Genomic DNA, 21103 nt, shown 5'->3' on the forward strand with positions numbered 1-21103 from the left:
CTGCTGTTGTCGGGTGGAGAGTTCTACACACATCCATTAGGTCTGATTGGTTAATAGTGTTGTTCAGGTCCTCTGTTTTCTTATTGATCTTCTGCTTAGATGTTGTATTGAGTATTGAAAGTGGTGTATTGAAGTCTCCAACCATTATTGAAGAACCATCTATTTCTCCCTTCAATTCTGTCAAATTTTGCTTCATATATTTGGGTCTCTGTTTATGAGGTGCACATGTTTATAACTGTTACAGCTTCTTGCTGGATGGAGCCTCTTATCAATATATAAGATCCTTCTGCGTTCCTTGTGATCTTTTGTAACTTAAAGTCTATTTTGTCTGACAACAATATAACCACTCTGGCTCTCTTTTTTGATTACTATTTGCATGGAATATATTTTCCCACCCTTTTATTTTCAGCCTCTTTGAGTCTTTGGATCTTAAGTGAGTCTCCTGTAGACAGCAGAGAGATGGATCATGCTTTTTCATCCAATTTGCCAATATCTGCCTTTTAATAGGAAGTTTAATCTATTGGCATTTAAGTAGCAACTGAGGAGAAAGAATTTGCTTCTGCCATTTAGCTATTTGCTCTGTATGTATCATGTGTTCATATTTCTTTGATTACTCCATTACTGTGTTTTTTGTATTTAATTGCTTTTTGTAGTCTGCCATTCTACTTTCTTTTCTCTATACTCTTTAGTCATTTTCTTAGTGGTTCTTGGCAATGACAAAAAACAAAGGTGCTGTCCCTTTAAGACTCCTCTGCCACTGTTGCCTGAGGGGGGCTGGAGCAATGGCCCCCCACAGGCCCCCGAGCGATCTGGATAGCTGATCAGAAGCAGTGACCAGTGATCAGACTGCACACTTCTGGGGTTTGGAGGATGAAGTCTTGCAGCCCACCCTGGCAACACCAAGCTGCACCAGGAGCCCAGGCTGCCATCCCTGTGGCCGCCTGGCATGTCATTGGGGCGGGGGGAGCCACCCCACAGGGCGAGATTCACAAGTATCTCCCACATTTCAGCAGGCTCTTCCTCCAGCTCTTCCCTGAATGCTGCACATGTCCCACTGGAATCCAGTTTCAAACAGATGATTCAGACAGTCCTGCCAGGTCAGTGGTGTTTTGGGTGGAGGCTCTGATTCCTGGAGCTTCTGACGCCGCCACCTTCCCACAGTCCTTCCTCACCAGAGCTTTCAAGTACATCCCGAGGGTCCTGCTTCCTCCAGCTCAAAGTCTTTGCCCACATTCTCCCTCTTCCCTGGAACATGCTTTCCTCCACTCTTCTCCATCCAGGTAACCAAGACCCTTCCTCCAATCCTCTTTTAAATATCATTTCTTAAAAAATCCCTCTACCCCCTCCACCACGCAAACATAAACCAGCTCCCCTCATCATCCTCACTAGCTGCACACTCTGCTTTCCCCTGATGGCATTTACTATCATTTGCAGTCTGTGCTTATCTCAGCCACTGTGTGATTAGATTTTATCTCCCTGATTAGGCTGTGACCTCCGTCAAGGTCAGGCCGGCCAATCCCTGGCTCACAGGAGATGCTGGGAACAAAAGTGAACGGACAAAAGGACATTGTTGGTTCTAGCCCTACAACATGACGCATTTAAATGGAAAGGAGCAAAAGAAGCTTCCCAGGCTTTTCCCTCTATGTCCCCAATCTGTCTTCTCTCCAGAAGAAACTGCTGTTTTTCCGTTCAGCTAATATTTTTTAGACTTTTCTCTGTACCTTCTCATACAATTGTGAATGTATAGATATAAATAACTTTGTGTGAGAATTATGCAGTGGGGAACATTTAACACACCGTTATTTACATGTATTAATTCACATATTCTTCACAACAACCCTAAGAAGTATATATATTATCTGCTTTACCCTGTTTTGTAGATAAGAACAGTGGAGGACAGAGAAGTAAGCTACTTAATGAAGTTTACACAGCTGGTAAATGTTGCTGCAGAAATTGACAACACAGAGGTAGGCTGCCTAGCTGACATTCCCCATCTTCACGTACACAAGGTCTACAATGTGATGTTGTCATTTAGTGTGTGTGTGTCTGTGTGTCTGTGTGCGTATGGGCTTATATTCATTTGTTTATAAAACAGGACCCCGTGATAAGGATATTCTGAGGTTTACTTAATTCTAAGTTTATAGCCATGCTGTAGGTTGCTTCTAATTTTTCACTGTTATTTGCAAAGCTACAATATTCCTGTACAAGCTTTTACAAATATACAATGCAAGTATTTCTCAAGGATAGAACCCCAGACTAGGAATATCTAAGCTAAAAGGCAGGCACTCTGGGATATACTGTACTGCCCAGGAGCTTTGCAAGCAGGCAGTGCCAATTTGCACTCCCACCGAAGGGCATGAGGGTGTTCATTTCCCTGCATGTTTGCCAACGTGGTGTGTTCTCACTTCTGACTCTAAATTTCAGATTCTGGGATTTTTCCAACATCCTTATGATGTAGTAGAGTCTCATTTTGATAGGCATGTGTGTGGGTGGCAGGAGATCGAGATGTGGAATGATTTGACTTAGATGAAAACCACAGAATAAGATGTTTTGTCCTACTGTGGATGCTTTGTCTCTATATGAGGCAGTCCCTGCTCTGGCTAGACACTGAAAATCCCTAACCTAGCTGCCCGTTCAACCCTGTGCAACTTCCCCAAAATCAACTGCTCAAGGCAGAGATTCCCAAGGTTGGGAAGAAACATTAAAATGAAAAAAAATCTAACATATGCCTCCATTATAGAATTCATGGTAGTAATATAAGTAAAAACCACATCAGTAATTGTTTGTTGTTTAATATTTATTACATGCCAGGAACTATACTAACTACTTCATATTATTTCAGTTCATTTCATAACAACAGTGTAAGATAGCTGGGTATCATAACTGTATTTTTTAATTCTATTTTTTACAGATGAGGAAACAGAATCTTTTAGAAATTAAAAGTACATATTCAAGACCACAATGCTGGTGAATGGCAGAGCTGGGATTCAAACCCAGTTCTTTCTGATTCCAGAGCCCATGTTCTTAATCACTACTCAACACCAACCAAAAATACCTGTCCTCATACCTGCAGAAGGTAGAGGAATGAATAGGAGTCAGGGGTCATGGCTGTGCATGCCTATAGTTGCCTGACCCTGGGCAAGCCACTTCTCCTCTCTGGGCCTCAGTTTCCCCATATGTAACAGGTGGATAGGCATTTTAAGTGCCTTGCACATATTCTGATAAACAGTAACTGCGCCTACTGATTAAAATGAATCAATCCACACAGGTGTTTCTTAGAGAAGCTCACGCGTTGATCATGTTGTTGAGATATGAGACTCAGGTAGGAATGGATCGAGCTATGGCAAACTCTAAAGGAGATGTTGATAACCAAGTGGTAGGGGGCAGGGGGGAGTGGGGGGTCCTGGATGCCTTGGGGATTTGGAGAAGTAGAGGGAATCAGAAGCAGAAAAACTTACGGTTCCAGGTAAGCCAGGGGGGCCTGCTGGGCCAGCTTCACCCTGAGTGAAGAAATGGAAAACAAATGGCTGTTAACCCTCCTGCCAGCTTTGCTTGCCCTGGGGGAGTCTGAGCACACCGCCTTTCCCAGACAGTGGGATCCCCCAACCTGCACCTGCCTTCATAGATGGATGGGCACCTTCCAAATCGTCGAATACTTCAGATATACAGATATATGACAATATGCTTTGAGAGCTGCCCCTGTTGATATGTGCAGCTGTAAATCATTTCTACTGCTACATACAATTCCATGGTATAGATCATCATAAAATTATCCAGTGTGTTGATTTTCCAGTTGGTGACCTTTACACTGTTTTCAACTTATCACAATCAAAATCAGTGCTGTAGCAAACAGGGTCCCATCACCCCCCAAAGGGGCCAGGCTGCTCTGGGGGGTCCCATCCTTCTGACCCCGGGGGGCCTGAGGGAACAGCAGCACTCTCCTGTCAGCAGCACATGTTTGTTTGGAAGTTGAAACATTTAGGCTTGAAACCTGACTCTGCATTTGCCTTTAGTAAGTGCTTCACCTCTTTCTGCTTGTCTCCTTCTTTGCCATCATCAGTAACAATACCTACAACTCACAGCATCAAGTGGGGCCCTAGTGAGAGCACATTCAGCAGGGACTCAACCAGGGTAAGCTACTATTACATCTGCCAGGAGGAAAACAGGCCTGGGGCTGCCCATCCCCTCCCCAGGAGCGGCCTCCAAAGCCCGCATTTCACAGGCGCCCCATCTATCAGGAAATAGGGTTCTATGCATGAGCCTGGCCTGTCACCGCCTGGGGTTGGGTCCACAGCAGGCTTCCAACCGTGCTTATTCGGTGGACAACAAATGCAGTTGGTTTAGAGAGTGACAAAACCACTATTATTAAACAATAACAAAACAATGATCAAAGATAGTCATATTGCTTTTTATTATTGTACACCATTTAATTTCAGGTATTGGTTAAAGTCTTTGACATGTAACTCATTTAATCTTTCTAGAAATATTTTATGGCTGTAAGAAATGCCTATAAGGTATCCCCATTTCACAGATGAAGAACCTGAGGCATAAAATCATTAATTAACCCACCCAAAGTCAGAAGACCAGCAAAAGGCTCCACCTGACTTTAAACTCAGGATCCATGTCCTTAAGGACTAGGGTATATTGCCTTCACCAAAATTCCAGAAGCTCTGGAAAGTAACGTAATTTCTCAGGGCTATTATGTAGTATCTGGTTTTACCCAATTCTCTTCCTGACCCTGTTAAGTCAAGCTCCAAGTCGATCTCCTCTAAAGCAATTTAATCTACGTTAAAATACCCAAATGATCCCAGCTGAATGTTTCCTAGTCAAACAAATGAATGGCTCTCAGTGAGAAGAGGGCTGTTTTAGGAGAGTCCCTAAGCCGGAGGAGCTAATGGTTGCCTTCAGGAAAGAGACCCTGTGTCCTCAGGGCTGTGAGGCCAGGGGAGGAGCCATGGGTGGGATGGGGTACACTCCCAGCAGCTTTCTGACTTGGGAAAACCACCCAGTTGAAGGGCCCAAGAGTTTTGGAGATAATTTGACAGGCCCAGGTGCAAACCTCAGCTCCCCCAAGAGCCCAGCTCTCCCTTGGGTGCCTAAGTTCTCTGTGGCCTCTGCCGAGAAAGGAGCATCATTTTTACCCCGGGGGCCTAAATGAGTATCATGGGGTGGGGGAGATGCTGGGGGAGCAGAGGCAGAGGGCAGCAAGGCAGAGTCAGCAGAGGACTATGGCATTTTATTGTGTTATTTTAGATTTTTTTTTTACAGAATTGTCCATTATTACATATTTCTCTGGAGAAAAAGAAAGGTGAATCAGATTCTTCGGAAACCTGAATAGGATGCGGTGGTGGCCCTGGCAATGCTGCCCAAGCAATAAAAGGGACTTCGTGATCCCGCTAAGCCTCTGCACTCTGGAAATGAGTTTTTCAAATAAAAATTGCATTTCTGGAAAGTCCACGAGAGCAGCAGGCCCGACCAGCTCACCCGCAAGCCCCTCTCCATCCCAGGCTCTATTTAGAGACGGCGAGTGGGTCTGGGCAAAGCCTCGGCCTCAGTGGGGAGCAGGGGGCTGGGGCATCTCCCCTCAGCCCAGAAAGGGCAGCGCACAGAAGGAGAGGGGGACGGGAGGGAAAGCAGAGCGCCTAAGGACGTCGTTGGCAGGCGTGGGGGAAGAAGGCCACCTTTACAGACGCCGTGCAGCCGGAGGAGGGTCCGGCCCCCCCAGGGGTGTGCAGACCCTACCTCCTGGTCTGGGGCCACGCGTTGCATTGTCAGGAGCCAGGGTTCTGTGTCTACACTGGCAGGTGACCAGTGACTCCACCGCAGTCCATGCCTGTGGCAACCTGACTTCCCTGTGCCTCAGTTCCCTCCTCTGGGAAGGGGGGTGTCGCCGAGGACCATGAGCCCCTCCTAAGGGCTTTGGACAAGCTGCCAGCAGCCCAGAGCTCAGAACATCCAGCAAGTAGAGTGTGAACAAATCACTCCACCAACAGGCTCTCCATCAGCCTGGGTAAGGAGGGATTAGCAGAACCATTTTCAGATTAGCAAACCAAGGCACGGGAGGGAAGGCAGACTTCTCCAAACCACACGGCAGGTGGAACCAGGATGATAACCTTGATCACAAGACTCCAACAACTGGGTTCTTTCCACTGAAGTGCAGGCAGAACACACATAAACGCAGAGGGGAAACTGTGTGTGCGTGCGTGTGTGTGTATAGAGTTGCAGTGGGATGAGAGGTGCATTTGGCCAGAAACAAAGCTCTAAGCAGCAAGGAAAAGGCACCTGCCATGGAGCTTTTCTTTTGCCCATGGTGGGATTCTTGGCTGTTTGCACATCCACCACCCCCTTTGGACTCAGATCTCTGGAGGCTTGGCCAGGTCTCGTTCACTGTTGTTTTATTTAGCGGTGGCCAAGCCGAGAGCGAGTGTTCTGTTAGTGAATGGCTGTGTCTTCATGGGTGAAAGGGGTGAGAGCTGGAAGGACATTGCAGAACCTGGCTGGAAAGATATCAGCATGGGGTTTAAAAGCACGGCCGCTAGCTCCAGAGGCCCAGATCCACGCACACCCCCTGCTTCGTTTTAGTTGTGTGACTCTCTGTAAGCTCCGTGGCTTAGTTCCTTCATCTGTAAAGTGTGGAATAAAATAGAGACTATTTCATAGTTCATCATTAAGAAGATTACAGGAGAGAGAAATGGAAAGCTAAAGAAAGCACAACTTGCAAAGCAGACGAATGATGCGAGAAACCAGGATTTCCACACAAACGGTCTGAGCAGAAGCTCATTTGGCTTTGTGTGTCCCAGAGACAGGACCACAGACAAACTGCCACGCACACATGGTTTCAGCAACAGCCTCGCTCGTGTCCCAAATGCATCAGTGGTTTCATGGTTTACAAATTCACACCAAATCCCTGCTTGGAACCCGCCTCCCGACTCGGGTCTAAAACCACTCCAGGACCGACCCTTCCCGGTGAAATCTGACGTCCCCTAAGAGCCCATGCTACCCAGCGTTCACGCAGCAGAGTCCATGAGTCAACGGCTCCCTTACCCGGTAAGACCCTAAAAGTCCCAGCAGGGTTTCTGGCCACAGCAGGTTTCTCTGGGGTGCCATCAAGAGTCAAAACAGACGAAGTACTGCCCGGGACTGTCCTGTCCAAGGTGCTGCTCTGTGGGCTCGTGTCCCATCTGAGCAGGTGGAGACTGCCTAGGACGGGGCTGGGACCGTGGGCCCACGTCCTCAGGAGGTCACAGGATGGGGAGGAGCCCTTTCCCTGACCCCCTGGCCTAAGTCAGTGTCTGCTCTGTCTTCGGCCCTATTTTTGTAAGAGATAGCCGCAGGGGGTATGACCTGTTTCTCTTTGAGGTGGGTTTCATAAAGTGCCTTCTCCCCCTGCCACCTGCCAGGACCTTGCTGCAGGTGTGTGCTCTCCTGGTGGCTCCTGGCCACAGCCGTCAGGGGCAGACACCGGGCTCAGTCACCTGGTGCCAGCCTTGGGCAAGTCTAGAAACCTCACGGAGCTCCAGTTCTTCTCAGCTGCAAAATGTGCTTACTGGTAAATGTGGTGATTTTCTGCTCGTCTCTCGGGGGAGGGGGGCACCTCAGTAGCCACGTCACTCAATGTGAACGAATAAAATACCCAGACATTCCGCAGAAAAACTCTTACTTTAGGAAAAAGCGATTAATGGTGATGGACGAGTGGGATGTGAGCAAGGAGCCCCTACCTTTTCGCCCCGGTCTCCTTTCAGTCCTGGAAGGCCCAGGTCACCTTTTTCTCCCTGTGGCACAAGATACAATTAGAAAATGTTGGAACTGAAACCGAATTTAATTCCTACCTCTGCCAGGTGAGAGCAACATGACCTAGGGCCAAATACTTTGTTATTTTCTCCCTGAGCTGCTTTTGCCCTCTCACGAAACGGCCGCAGTGACGCCCACCTCGGAGGCTGTCGGCAGGTGAGGGGCACCTAGTTCTCCGTTTGGCACCAGAGACACCTGACGGTTCCCATCAATTGCATCTGAAGTTGTTCCACCCCTTTCCAGAGGGATCTCACAGCTCCCGTTGATTTGTTCCAGTTTATGGACTAAAGCAGCCTCCTGCCCCCTCCATAAACACTGAGACTATACTGCCTTCACCTGAGCCCAAATCACTGTCCCACCCCCACCTCCCAAGGGCCTGAACTTCCAGAGGGGGCTGCTCTCCGTGTGCACAGTTGAGGTGGCCCCGCTGCCCAGAAGCTGCTACCCTTACCTGGTCTCCTTTCTCTCCCCTCACGCCTGGGAATCCTGGGGCACCTGGGACACCTGCCTCTCCCTGTGGAAACAAAGTGGCAGCTTCTGTTCAGTAAGCGCTCATTATGGAGGGTCCCCTAAGGGCCAGACCCCGGCCATGTGCTCTCTACTTCCTGCTCTCCAGCCCCCCAGAGATCTCCCAGTTCAGTGGAAGCCCCATGGAAAGCAGAATAGTGGAGAAAAGGGAATTCTAGAGAATTTGTTTAATGGGACATCCCCAAACTCTCTCCCGCCTTGGTTGTTCCCTCCCCTGTGAACTTATTTTCACCCCTCTTGGCAGCTACCTCCTACTCATCCTTTAGGACCCAGCCACAATGTCCCACTCTTATCATCTTTCCTGGCATCCAGTCTGAGAGAAGGGTGCTCTCCTATGCCCCCTCCCACCACTCACTGCACCTGTTCACCTGCTCCGCAATGGCCAGTTTATCTTGGTCATGGTTCTAACCCTAGTGCCCAACATGGCAACTATAACCTAGGAGATGCTGATAATTATTGAATGAATGAATGAATGAAGGTGTGAACAAACAGACCTTCTCTCCAGGTCGGCCTGCCAGGCCCTGCTCCCCAACTTCACCCTGCAGACAGAATAATGGAAACCCCATTATTTTCCCTCCCCATTCACAGAGGTGGCTGTCACTCCCCAGCTGGCCCCACGGATCCACGGCACAGGCTGTGGTGGCACCTCCCAGCCAGGGCCCTCGATGCTGAAGGATGTGGCACAAGAGTCACAGGCCATGAAAACCAAGGCACTTAGGATTTATGGAGCGAGGTCTTCACAATCCCAAAGGGAAAAGCTTCCAGAATCACCTTAACATAGTTTACACAGGTTGATTCCAGTTGACCTGAACCTAAACACAATTCAAACCGATGAGGACCCAAAATCTATGGCTCCTAGGTCCAACCCAACTCCTACTCTGGGTTCACTTTTGGGACACACAGACCCCATGCAGGGTCCCAAACCAAAGGCAGAGCTGCTGATGAGCTTGTCCAAGAGGACTGGCTGTTCCGCGATCGTTGCTGAGACTCTCTTGGTAAACTCCGGCAGTCACCTGGGATTACAGGTATGTACCTGCATTATTTCCTCTCTCCTCAGTGGTGAGTTATGATCATGGCAAGTCCTGGAAGAAATCTGGTTAAATGTCCAAGCTTCGTTGGAGAGTAAGCCCCAAGCAGGTACACACTGGTGTTTGTAGCTTGGATGAAGTGTGTCCTTGGCCACTAGGTTCCTGATCACCTGTCAGTGGTCAGGTTGAAGTTGGTAGCACAGGACCAGAGGGGCTTGGCCCCTCACCTCCTCAGGTTTCTGTGTTTACCAGGAACTTACAAACCATCGATGCAAAGAGGTGTGTGTGGGGGTTGTGTGTGTGATTTCTAACCAAACACATACCTTCAAAGTCAGTAACTTCTTTAATGGAATTTATTTCTAATACCCATTAAGCTATTTAGTAAAACCTTTCATGGAGATTCATGAAAGGATATGTGGTTTTCTGATGAGTGTCATTTAAATACCAACAAAGCATTCCTAGGGGGTGGGTGGAGTTAATTGATGCCTATTGGCATACCACATCATCCTGCTCAGACTGAAGTATTTTAAAACAAATTAAAATAATCTAACCAAAATAACACATTTAAACCCTTCCACTGAGGTGGGGCAGTGTTCAGGGGAGCCTGCATTTTTTTTCATTTTCTTTCATTGTCTGGAAATACATGTTAACTGATCTGGAAATAAGGGTATATAAACTATATTATCTTCCTGATGATCAGATGCATTTTGTCAGCTTTGGAGGCTGCTTTCCAAAGACCATTTAGATCCTATTTGATTTTCATAAAAAGGAGCAGAGAGGACCCAGAGAGCAGAGTTGAGTCCAGCGTCTCTTTCCATAGCCACTTGGGTGTCTGCAGTTTGTCCAGAGGATGAGTGATTCTTGCAAAATATCCTACAAACTGCAAGTCACTGAGAGATGACCGTGTCCCTTCCAAATCATGGAAGAAAAGTCCTCTCACACTAATCAACCAGAAAGTGATGAAAGATTTACTGTGTTCAAATGATTTAAAAATGAGTAATACGATGAGTAACAAACATACCATCTTCTTTCTCTGGGGCAGTTTAAATTTTAGATATGCTATTTATTCCCTACTAAATCTAAGGAGTTCTGACGTTTCTTCACCCACACCTTATCTCCCAGACCACTTCCTACACGTGGGCCTCAGGTTACGGTTCAGAGAAGATGTTCGCTGTGGGTCTCCGACAGTTTTCCACTGACCAGAAGGTCATGTCAAGTAGAACGTCTGTTATCTAAGCCCTTGCTAAGGAGCGGTGGTTTGTCGGGATATTGCACGCCAGGAACTGTGCTTTGGAGTGGGAGATTCATTCGTGGAACCAGACAGGGGGTCGGGAGAGAAATGACTGCAGGTTGAAGGAAACAGTTTCTGGAGGCTTCTATGGGTTCAGCAACTCACTGCACCTCTTTTGTTCACTGTGATATTCCCAGCACCCAAGAAGTTCCTGGCTAGTAATGGGAGTTCATAAAGTTAGGATGAGTGAATAGACTCGCGAGTGAATGAATGAATGGCGGGGAGCACACATTCACTTAAGAACCCCCGCCCCCAGCTATGCCAGACTCAAATGGAACCGAAGGCCAGTGCCAGCTCTACTTATCAGAGAGGAAGGGAAAATAAAAGTAACTGAAGGCACGGTTTAGTGTAAGCACACCTTTTATCTGCAATTCTGGTGTTGCAGATAAACTGGAGGCTGGAGTCAGCACATACTGAATTTCTAGGTGCACACTACTTCTCCCATCAATCCCTAATGTTTGCAAGCACAATTAGTAAGAATTGCTCTAATGGAACTGTGCAAACACTTGTCACTCAAATTGTCACTTTAAATCTTCTAGGATGGTAGCAGGTTTGCAGTGAGAATTTCTTCTTACAGGCTGAGGAAGGAAAAAGGGCAGAATTTTGTTAGGAAGAATTTCTGAAGGCCATCTGAAGTGCTTTCCTGAACGTGTGCTGTGAAGCCACCGCACTGTGGTGGGGAAGCCACGGGCTCCTGACTTCTCGAGGTGACGCTCCAAAGCTCGGGGGCAGCCGTTCCTCCTGCCAACCAGCCCCGCTCCCTGAGTGGCCACGTATCAACCTTTCATGCATGACTAATCCACAATGTTCTTGGCAAACAATTTTTATCTTCAGTTGGTGCTTTGTTCAAATGCAGTAGGAAGAGTCTGCACTAGGTGTGTGGTACTACTACAGAGCAAGTAAAAAAGAAAGCTACATCATAATTGCAAAAAGTCACATACTTGAAAACTTATCAGAGAAATGATTTATCTGTATAGCATGAAAAATCATACAAAAATGACACATGGGAGACGTAGCACTAGACGTCTATTGGAAACTTTCAACCATTAATAATTGTCAGAAATATAAAACACGCAGATTGAAAGTTTAGAGAAGTCCCTAATGGTGCCTCTAATTTCTTCCCATCTGCAGAAAGGGATGGGGAACTCGGTGGGAAGAGATCATTTCTGAAGACTATGGAATCGAATCTTAACATTCAGGCAGTGTAAGCCTGCCAGCATTTGCCGATTCTCAAATTAGAGAGAACACAACTAAAAGGCATGGTTGACGCCATTTAATCCACAGAGTCAAGAATGGAAAAGAACAGCTAACATATGCAGATGCTTTCAGTCCTTTCTGGAAAATGACAGAATTTCAACAAGATGACTTGATGCACATCTCTCCCCCCGCCACACACACACATGCACAACCACCTCAGTATTCAGACGGCTCAAGTTCAGCAAATAATGTATTTCAGTGATCTGAGGATCATTATAAGTATTTTAAAAAACACACGGATATTGAATCTGAAAAGACAAAGGAACTATTGTTTTTGAAGGTGGCAATGGGTTCCCTGGGGCACCAATGGGGAAACGGAGAGCCGACTCTTAGAATATAGAGTCCAGGAAGGGGTGGATTGATGCCAGTTCTTGGGGCGGCTCTTTCCACAGTTTGAGACCACCTGGGCGTACCTGCGACAGCCTGGCTGCGATAACCTGTGCTTTATCTGTCCCACTTTCCACTTGGTCTCCTAAAGAGTGACCACTTTATGAAAAAGTGAGGCAGCAGGGACAGAAGGACCCAGACTTTCCCACAGCACCTTGGCATGTCAGCAGAGGGGTTGACTTCTCGGACTTTGTGGAGTCCAGGCCATGCCTCTGATCTCAATAGGCTGTTTGTTCATCCAGCCTCCACCCGGCAAACCCTTAATGAACACCTGCCTGATGCCTCAGGGTGGGCTGGGCGTGGGGGATGCAGGGGGCAAAGGCATGGGCACGGCACTAAAGGAGTCTATAACCCAGCAGAGGAGGGGCGGTGTGGACTGGGGAAGGGAAATGCAGAACCCTCACACAGCCTCCTGCCCAGCCAGTCTCCACCTGAATCACAGGTGCACACACGCACACCTGTGCACACACACGGATCAGCCCTCTGTCTTCTGGGCTTGCTGCAATGAACCCAGATCAGAGTGGAGACACAGAGCTAAGGGTCAAAGCAACATGAAAGCCTTGCAGGGGAGCAGAACATTCCTGGACTGCAGCCTGGGCACGGATGTTAACCCTGGGGATGGGTGACAACCACCAAAACACAGCTCTGGGGGCCTCTCCACTCCCAGGAGGTGCCGAGCCCAAATCACCGGCTTAGTGGTCTCTGTTTCCCCTTCAGACCCACTTTTCACCCTTCTCCACCCACTCTGTGCCCAAGGCAGCCGACCTCCATAGATGGCACCAGCCGGGTTTCCTCACCTTCTGACTTTCTGTGGGGGAGCAATGGCAGATTACAGCCCAGGAAAAAAGAGGCAGCAGTGTATCTGTCCCCTGGCTTCCTGTCACCCACCTGGGAGTAGACAGTGGCTGTGTTCTGCTTCCCTCTGCTCGAGGGGCTTTCTCTCCAGCTCCAGTCTCCCTGGGCTCCAGGAACCCACTCCGTCCCCGTGCCCCTTCCACCCTGGAGACAGCCTGGCTCTCTGGGGTTGTCAGCCTCACAGTGACTTGCCATCTGCAATCCGTTGTTGGATTCCCTGAACCCTGCCCGTGCCCCTTTAAATAGCCCCTTTCCAATTACCCCATTTGTTTCATGGCAGGCCCTGGCTAACAGGGAGTCCGTGGTCCATAAGCTGAGGCTCATATGCAAACCCCAAGGGCACCATTTAGGATGAGACATGTAAGGGGGTGCGGGAGTGGAGCCCATACCCGAAGGCCAGGTTTTCCAGGTAGACCATCTTCACCTCTTTCTCCTGGTTCTCCCTGTAGGGAACACAAAATAAGGTGAACGGAGGAAGGGCCAACCTTGGATTAAGCACACTTAGTACTAGTTACAGTTTAGTAACAAAGAGGACTACAATTATTAGGTGGTTTTGAACTCTAATTCCATGGGATTGCCTAACCATGGTTATCAGAAGTAACTGAGTAGGCACTATGCTGTCCCCTTCCTTACTGAGAGATTTGGAGTAAGACAGATGCTGCAGAGGTGTTTTTGAGAAAACCACATACTTGGTTAGCCATATCCTTTCTCTTGAAAGATAAAGTAGAAGTGTGGAGAAAATTTACATAAAATGCCCATAAATTTGAGTTGAATCCATGCTTATTCTGTATTTTGTCATCAAAAAGTTGAGTATCTAAGTCTGCATATTAAAAAGGACATTGAGTTTTCCATAATATTCCAAAGTCGCCTCTAACAGTTGTCTTTCAAGGACTATGGATGTGCCTACATGAGTTTGCTATGAAATAAACTTCGTTTGTTAAAATATGTTGTACAGATTGGTAATTGTTCATTTGAATTTGTAAACTGTGTGAACCAGGAGGTTAAATTTCCTTCCCAATTTATATTTAATGTCTGGCTATTACCTTAATGTTCCTACTATAATGAACTCCACTGCAATATTTTTTAAAATTGAAGTCTCTTATTAAGTCAGTAAGAGAATCTGAAAGCTTTTCCTCCTTGCAAATTAAATACTTGTTCCCAACAGGTAAATTTTAAAGCCTGAAGTTTCCAAATTCTTCCCTGGTTAGCTAGGTGGAAATAAAGCGTTCTCCCACATCTGACCTTGCAAACACAAATATTCCAAACAAGTCCTGACCCAGAGCCCCGAAAATCAACTATTTAAAAATTTACCAATGATCAAGTTGCTTTTGTGTCTATGCTTTGGGTTCCCAAACTCATGCTGACCCCAGGGACACCTACCTTGGGTCCCGGCAGGCCTGGAGCTCCATTCAGCCCATCTTTTCCAGGGGACCCCTGTACCAAGAGGGAAAAGCATAAAAATAGAAATCAGAGGCACGTTGACGGAAGTGTTACATTAAGTTTGCTCCAGGCCTGGAGCTGATTTCGCGTCTGGCCTCCCCTCCTTTGTCAGATGCACCTGCTCCAGGTGGTCCCATCCGCCCTGTCTCCCTTACGCATTCCCTGAAGACTGACAACCACCACCCTCTGCTCAGCCCCTGCTCCCAGTGGCCCTGGACCCGCGTGGAGGGAGGCAGGGGCTGCTCAATCCTCTTCGGATGGCTCTGCCTCTGCCTCCAGCTTTCCAGGGACCCCTGGGGTCCTCCACAGGATCCTGACTCTCTCCTCTCTACAATTCCTTGTTGTCGTCTTCCCTTCCCTTCCCACCACCATCCCCTCTTCCTACTGTCCTTCCAAGATACAGAGCCAATCTGGAGGCATGTTCGGCACTATTCAAGCCGTCTTTTATTCCTCATGACACAGTAAGGCATTCCGGATTGTATTTTCCAAAACAAGGTGCCTCCTCCACCCCCACCCCCACCTGCAGCTGTTCTGCAGCTGTGGGGATGGAGGCCCAGAGCCTGAGCGACCCACTCAAGGTCACACAGCTAGTAACGCAGACCCGCACGTTTCACCCAGGCCCCGGCTCCATCCCCAGGGCTCACTGTGCTTTCCCTTTCCTCTGCTCCTTCACTGATACCTGAGGTGCCAAGACATGCAATATGATGGGGATAAGGGAAATTATTTCTCCCAGACAGAACATCTCAGATGCCATCATTGGGAACTGCTTTCAGAGCTGTCAGGTGTTATGTGAAAGTCAAACTATTTCTCATGAACCCAATGATTCTTCTCCCCTCAGAAGTCCCTGCCACGCAATTTAAGATCAGGTCATCCTGTGTCTCCAGCCTGGGCTGGTGGTCCATGGAAAGGAGAGCCCATCTCCCCAGAGCAGGTGTCCTGGGACTCTGGGACGGCGGGAGGGGAGGCTCGCTTGGGGGCCAGTGTCTTCATGAGATGCAAATACCAACTCCCAGTGGGCATAACCTTAGACGATCTTTTTTCCCTCCTGCAAACCCCTCCCCTCTTATGAATATTCATAATGTTATACATGGTCACTGATGAACTGACTGGATCAAAGGAAACTGTTAATTTGTTGGTCCCTCCCTTGTATGGCACTGTGTTGGTTTGAATCTATTATGTACCCCAGAAAAGCCACATTCTTTTAATCCAATTTTGTGGGGGCAGACCTCCTGTGGGTGGGACCTTTTGATTAGGCTGTTTTCATGGAGATGTGACCCACCCAATTGAGGCGGGACCTTTCGATTAGATTGTTGCCATGGAGAAGTGACCCCTACCCATTCAGGGTTGGTCTTAATTAGTTTACTGGAGTCCTTAAGAGAGGAAAAGCTGACACAGACTCAGACCTCGGAGATGCAGACAGAAAGACATTTGAAGATGCTAAGCTAAGAGATGAAGGCCAAAGTTTGCCCCAGAGAAGCTAAGAAAAACCCCAGACATTTAAAGAGAAACACCCTGGGAGGGCAAGCAAGGATGCACAGGAGCTGAGAGAGAGAATCTAAGAGAGACAAGCCCAGAGACATTTTGGAGAAAGCCGTTTTGAAACCAGAACCTGGGAGCAAAGGACCAGCAGACGCCAGCCACGTGCCTTCCCAGCTGGCAGAGGTGTTCCGGATGCCATCGACCTTTCTCCAGTGAAGGGATCCTCTTGTTGACGCCTTAGTTTCACTTTTATGGCCCTAGCACTGTAAATTTGTAGCCTAATAAATCCCCTTTATAAAAGCCAATCTATTTGTGGTATTTTGCGTAACAGCAACTGTTTGTTGGTGTCGCCACAGGTGTCCAGTGTTCCGGATTTGTGTCTGTTCACCTGACAGTGTTTGGACCTCACAACACTGAATTTATATCAGATACCCTTCGGCAGGGCGCTCGGGAGCTAACAGAGTGAGCATGCTGAGCTCCAGTGACCCATCGGGCCCTGGGTGCCCCCAGACGCCTCCACCTGCGGGACGGACACAGGGGACGGTGGCCGTGAGCTGCACAGTCGGCTCTGCCGCCACCCTGCCCGCCCCTGCGCCGACCCCTCCATCCGTGCCAGGGGTCACATGCACCCCCCAGCCGGGCCATCCTAGTCCAGTGGTTCTGAAAGGGGGAGCTGGTGGTCCAACACTCCTAAAAGTGGAGCAGGGGCTCTGCGGCTACAAGGTGCTCACAGGTCACGCCCAGTCTGCCCTCAAGAGCAGCCCCCACAACAGCCAGGAGGCGAAGCTAACTGTCATCATGGGGGACGGGAAGGGATGTGGGGTCCACACTCAGAACTCAAGATGAGAGATCAGAAACTCCCCGGGTCATCCCGTCTAGAGTGGGGAGTCACATTGGGGCGCTGTGTCCCCCTGGACTTTCTCTCACACTTCCCGCCAGCACCGGCTCCCCTCTGCAGGGGTCCCTCAAGGAGGAGGAGGTGCCCCTTTAGAAAGCAGAGCAAAGGGCCTCTGGATTTGTCTCTGGGTGACGAGAGCAAGGGCAGTGGCCCGGGGAGTGGTTGCAGGGACAGAGCAGGCGAGAATTCAGGCTGATCGCAGGGTCCCGGCTGCCGGGCGAGAGAGGGTGGAGCGTGGTCGGCTCCGGTGGGAGGCCCAGCTGCACCCACTGCAGAGGAAGGGGCCGAGGGAAGGGCGGGTGCTGGGGTGAACCAGGGACTCCAGCAGCACACGTTCTTCACCTCAAACCACGCTCCCGAGGGTGCACAGCCATGGAAAACAGGACCCCATGGAGATGTGTTATCAGATAAGAGGAGGACTCATCTGTGTGGAGGATCTTCCTGCTCCTGTTTAGGTTTAGGTGTGGTCCGCCCAAATCAGGGTGGAATTAATCCATACTGCAGGAGGATTTACAGGGAGAAGCCGGGAGTCAACGGAAACTGAAGAGCAGACACAGGGAGAGACAGACGGCCCTGGGATGGGAGGCAGAGGTCAGGAGCCCATGGACTGCAGCCACCAGCAGGACCCTGCAGGCTTCGGGGAAGACGTGGCCCTGCGGATGCCTTGATTATGTGCTTCCAGCCCCAGAACCATGAGGCAATGAGTTCCTGCTGTGAGGCCAACCCCTCGTGCGGTACTTGTCCTAGCGGCCCTGGCAAACTAAGACACATAAGTAGGAGATGCTCCAGGACACTCACCCCTTGCCCAGGATGCCCAGGCTTTCCCGGGAAGCCGATCTCTCCAGGTAAGCCCTGAAAAGGAAACCACAGGGGAAACCATTAGTCTGACATCTTTGCAGCTTCAGAGCCTTTCTCCCAACCCCGTTCCTGGCACGGGGGCGGGCTCTGGCTCTGACAAGGGCATCAACGGATGGACCTTGGGGGCAGTGAGCCATCCTTAGTGGCAGCCAGTGTGAAAACGTGGAGTTGTCACCCCTCTGAAGTTAACTGGTCCTGCTTGTCTGCTCTGCACCTAGGCCAATATCCATGCCCACGTCACCTGGCAGGGTGGGGGGCCTGCCCCCCCTTCCCCTGCCTGCTGCTGGGTCTCCAACCGCCCCCTGCTCCCACCATGTGCTGTCAGAGGAAACTTTCCCAGCTGCACCCTGAAAGTGCAACAGGGAAGCACCTGACATGCAGCCTGGTCCTCTGTCTTGCCCCAAAGCCAAACCACAAACTGCTAAAAGATGCCCTCGTGGGCAGCCCCGGATAGCATGCCCCCATTCACCCCACTCCTACAAACGCAGCCCAGGGCTACGTTAGCTCCAGCGATATCTCCAGTGTAAGGGGTCAAGGGCCTGAGAGCCCAGGCAGCTGGAGTGACAACAGGTGGGGTTTCTCCTCTTCGGTGCCTTCACCCTGCTCCTGGGCAAAGAGCAAAGAGCTGGCCAAACACAAAGGTGCCCCTGGCTCCCAGTGGGCAGGAAACCACCACCAAAGCCCACTAGCAAGAGAAAACCAATGGCAGCCTTACCGGGGGGCCTCCAGGTCCAGGGGGGCCCGGGACACCAGGTGGTCCTGGAGGGCCCTGGGGAGAAAGAGCAGGAAGTGAGTTACAACAAGTGCATACGGAGGCCTCCTGACGACAGCTGCCCTCGGGTGGGTGGGGGGGCACATGAGGGCTGGGACTCCAGCTTTACTTGCAAAGTCTTCTTATTTAAACAAAGAGGAACCAAAGCAGAAAGGGAAGTGTACCAGTTTGTATATATTATGTCCCTCAGAAAAAGCCATGTTCTTTGATGCAATGTTGTGGGGACAGACATATTAGTGGGGATTGAGTTGGAACGTTTGGATTAGGTTTTTTCATGGAAATGCACCCCACCCAACTGTGGGTGATGACTCTGATTGGATAATTTCCATGGAGGTGTGGCCCCACCCATTCAGAGTGGGTCTAAATTAAATCACTGGAGCCATATAAATGAGCTGACAAACAGAAGGAACTCAGTGAAGCTGAGAGTCGCAATCTGAAGAGGAGCTACAGCCAAGAGGGACACTTTGAAGAATGCACAGGAGCTGAGAGAGGAGCTGCAGATGAGAGACAGTTTGAAGATGGCTGTTGAAAGCAGACTTTTGCTCCAGAGAAGCTAAGAGAGGACAAACACACCAAGTGCAACTGAGAGTGACATTTCTGAGGAACTGCAGCCTAGAGAGGAACGTCCTGGGAGAAAGTCATTTTGAAATCAGAACTTTGGAGCAGACTCCAATCACGAGCCTTCCCAGCTAACAGAGGTTTTTCGGACGCCATTGGCCATCCTCCAGTGAAGGTACCTGATTGCTGATGTGTTACCTTGGACGCTTTATGGCCTTAAGACTGTAACTGTGTAACCAAATAAACCCCCTTTTATAAAAGCCAATCCATCTCTGGTGTTTTGCATTCTGGCAGCATTAGCAAACTGGAACAGGAAGATTTGAAATAAAATTTGCAAACTGTTAACATGTGTTGCATTTGGGTGATGGATGTAAAGCTTCTATCTATTCTGCCATATATTTAAAATATTTGAGAATTTAAAGTAAGGACATGTGCACAAGCACACAGGCACACACGCACTGGGTTCACCCATTAGCAGAGCTCGTCCAGAGCAGCGCTTCCCAAACTCTAGTCCTGGACCAGAGCTGGCACCGGGCCAGATCGCCTGGGGGAGAGACTTGTCCCAGGTCCTAGCTCTTCTGATTCTGTAGGTCGGGGGTGGGGCCAGGAAGCTGTCCTGGTGAAAGCTCTCTGGGTGATTCTGTGGAGGCCCAGCCTGGAGAACCACTCAGAAATGAATGATTTCAATCATTCATTCCCTCCATTTATATTTTGGGGGCACTTTCTACATCCAGAAACAGCAGAAGACCCTATTGGGAAGCAGCAGCATAAGACAGAGCCCCTGCCTTCGAGGAGCAGGCAGTCTGGACGGAGGGCGAGTGTGGGGAGAAGAGTAGATGGGTAATTATGCTGGAAAATGGTAAGTGCTCTGATGAACCTGTGGGCCCAGAACAGGGAGTGAGCCCTGTCCCCAGGGGGAGGACGGGGAAGGAGTCAGGCAGGCTCCTGAGTCTTCAAGAGGCAGAAGAACTTGGGAGAAGCCAGCTGGAGCAAGGCAAGTGGCCCCATGAGTGTCCAGCCGGGCGGGATCTAAGGTGCCATGTTTCTGAGCACAGTCAACAGCTCCATACGGGAAGTATACAGAGCCCGGGCAGGGCAAGGCCAGGACCTCGGAAACAGGGCCAGGGGATGAGACTTTCCAAAGTGGTCTTGGGATCACTAAAGGAGCATAAGAAGACCTGTGTGTCTTTGAGAAAGGCAGCTGGCATCCCGCGGGGTCAGGAGGAGGAAGGGTGGGTGCTGGGTTACAAGTCAGGGCCTGTGCAACCATGCAACAGACGAACGGCGGAGGAGGGACGTTTAGCCTTCTAACTATCTATTGGTTCAAGACACGCCCCCACCAGTGAGCAACTCATCGTCCAAACATCAGGTTACTCCACAGCTCAAGAATCGTCCATGGCTCCCATTTTCTAGGGGCTCACTTTCTTGTTTTGCAGAGTGGTGCGATGTGTTCTTGCAGGCCTGTTCTCAACCTCCCTCCTCCCTTCGCCTCCATCGTTGCGTGCCGTGGGCCCCACACAATTTGCAGGAGATGAGCCTCTTTGCCTTTGCCACCTCAGCTCTCTCTCCCCATATGCCCTGGCCCCCTGGCCGTGCCCCCCACCAGTCATACCTAACCAAGATTTCCACCTCCAGGATATTTCTCCAGTCCCCCAGGCAGAATGGATAGCCTCATCCGACCCACGGGCCCTCCAGGGCAGAGGCCCTTCTTGTTCTCTCTGCCTTCGCACAGCGACTAGCACAGGGCAGGGCATGCAGCAGGCACCCAGAAAATGTGCAAAGTTAATGGAATTGAACACGTAGCTGAGGCCAGTGGGGAGGTGCAGACAGAACGATATCATGTCACCACTAGAGGGCGGCAGACGCTAAAAAATGGCAAAGGGGCCGCAGCCGTGAACTTCTTCCTCTCGCCCTCTGGGGGCGCACGTGAGTCAAAAACGGGCCTAAGGAAGGAAGGAATG

At 49.6% G+C, this 21103-nt stretch overlaps 1 protein-coding gene across 3 annotated transcripts in view; it reads right to left on the minus strand.

The window, feature by feature from the left end:
- Positions 1-21103, minus strand: part of COL22A1 (collagen type XXII alpha 1 chain) — a 299863-nt gene that overhangs the window by 107410 nt on the left and 171350 nt on the right. For all 3 annotated transcript variants that reach the window (XM_037803432.1, XM_037803433.1, XM_037803431.1), the window contains 8 exons: positions 18528-18581; positions 17753-17806; positions 14518-14571; positions 13527-13580; positions 8814-8858; positions 8243-8305; positions 7719-7772; positions 3459-3500 (listed from right to left, as the gene is read on the minus strand). In XM_037803432.1, the coding sequence (XP_037659360.1) occupies positions 3459-3500; positions 7719-7772; positions 8243-8305; positions 8814-8858; positions 13527-13580; positions 14518-14571; positions 17753-17806; positions 18528-18581 (420 nt within the window). The remainder of the gene's footprint in view (positions 1-3458; positions 3501-7718; positions 7773-8242; positions 8306-8813; positions 8859-13526; positions 13581-14517; positions 14572-17752; positions 17807-18527; positions 18582-21103) is intronic.

This window comes from Choloepus didactylus, chromosome 14 (assembly GCF_015220235.1).
Source record: "Choloepus didactylus isolate mChoDid1 chromosome 14, mChoDid1.pri, whole genome shotgun sequence".
NCBI lineage: Eukaryota > Metazoa > Chordata > Mammalia > Pilosa > Megalonychidae > Choloepus > Choloepus didactylus.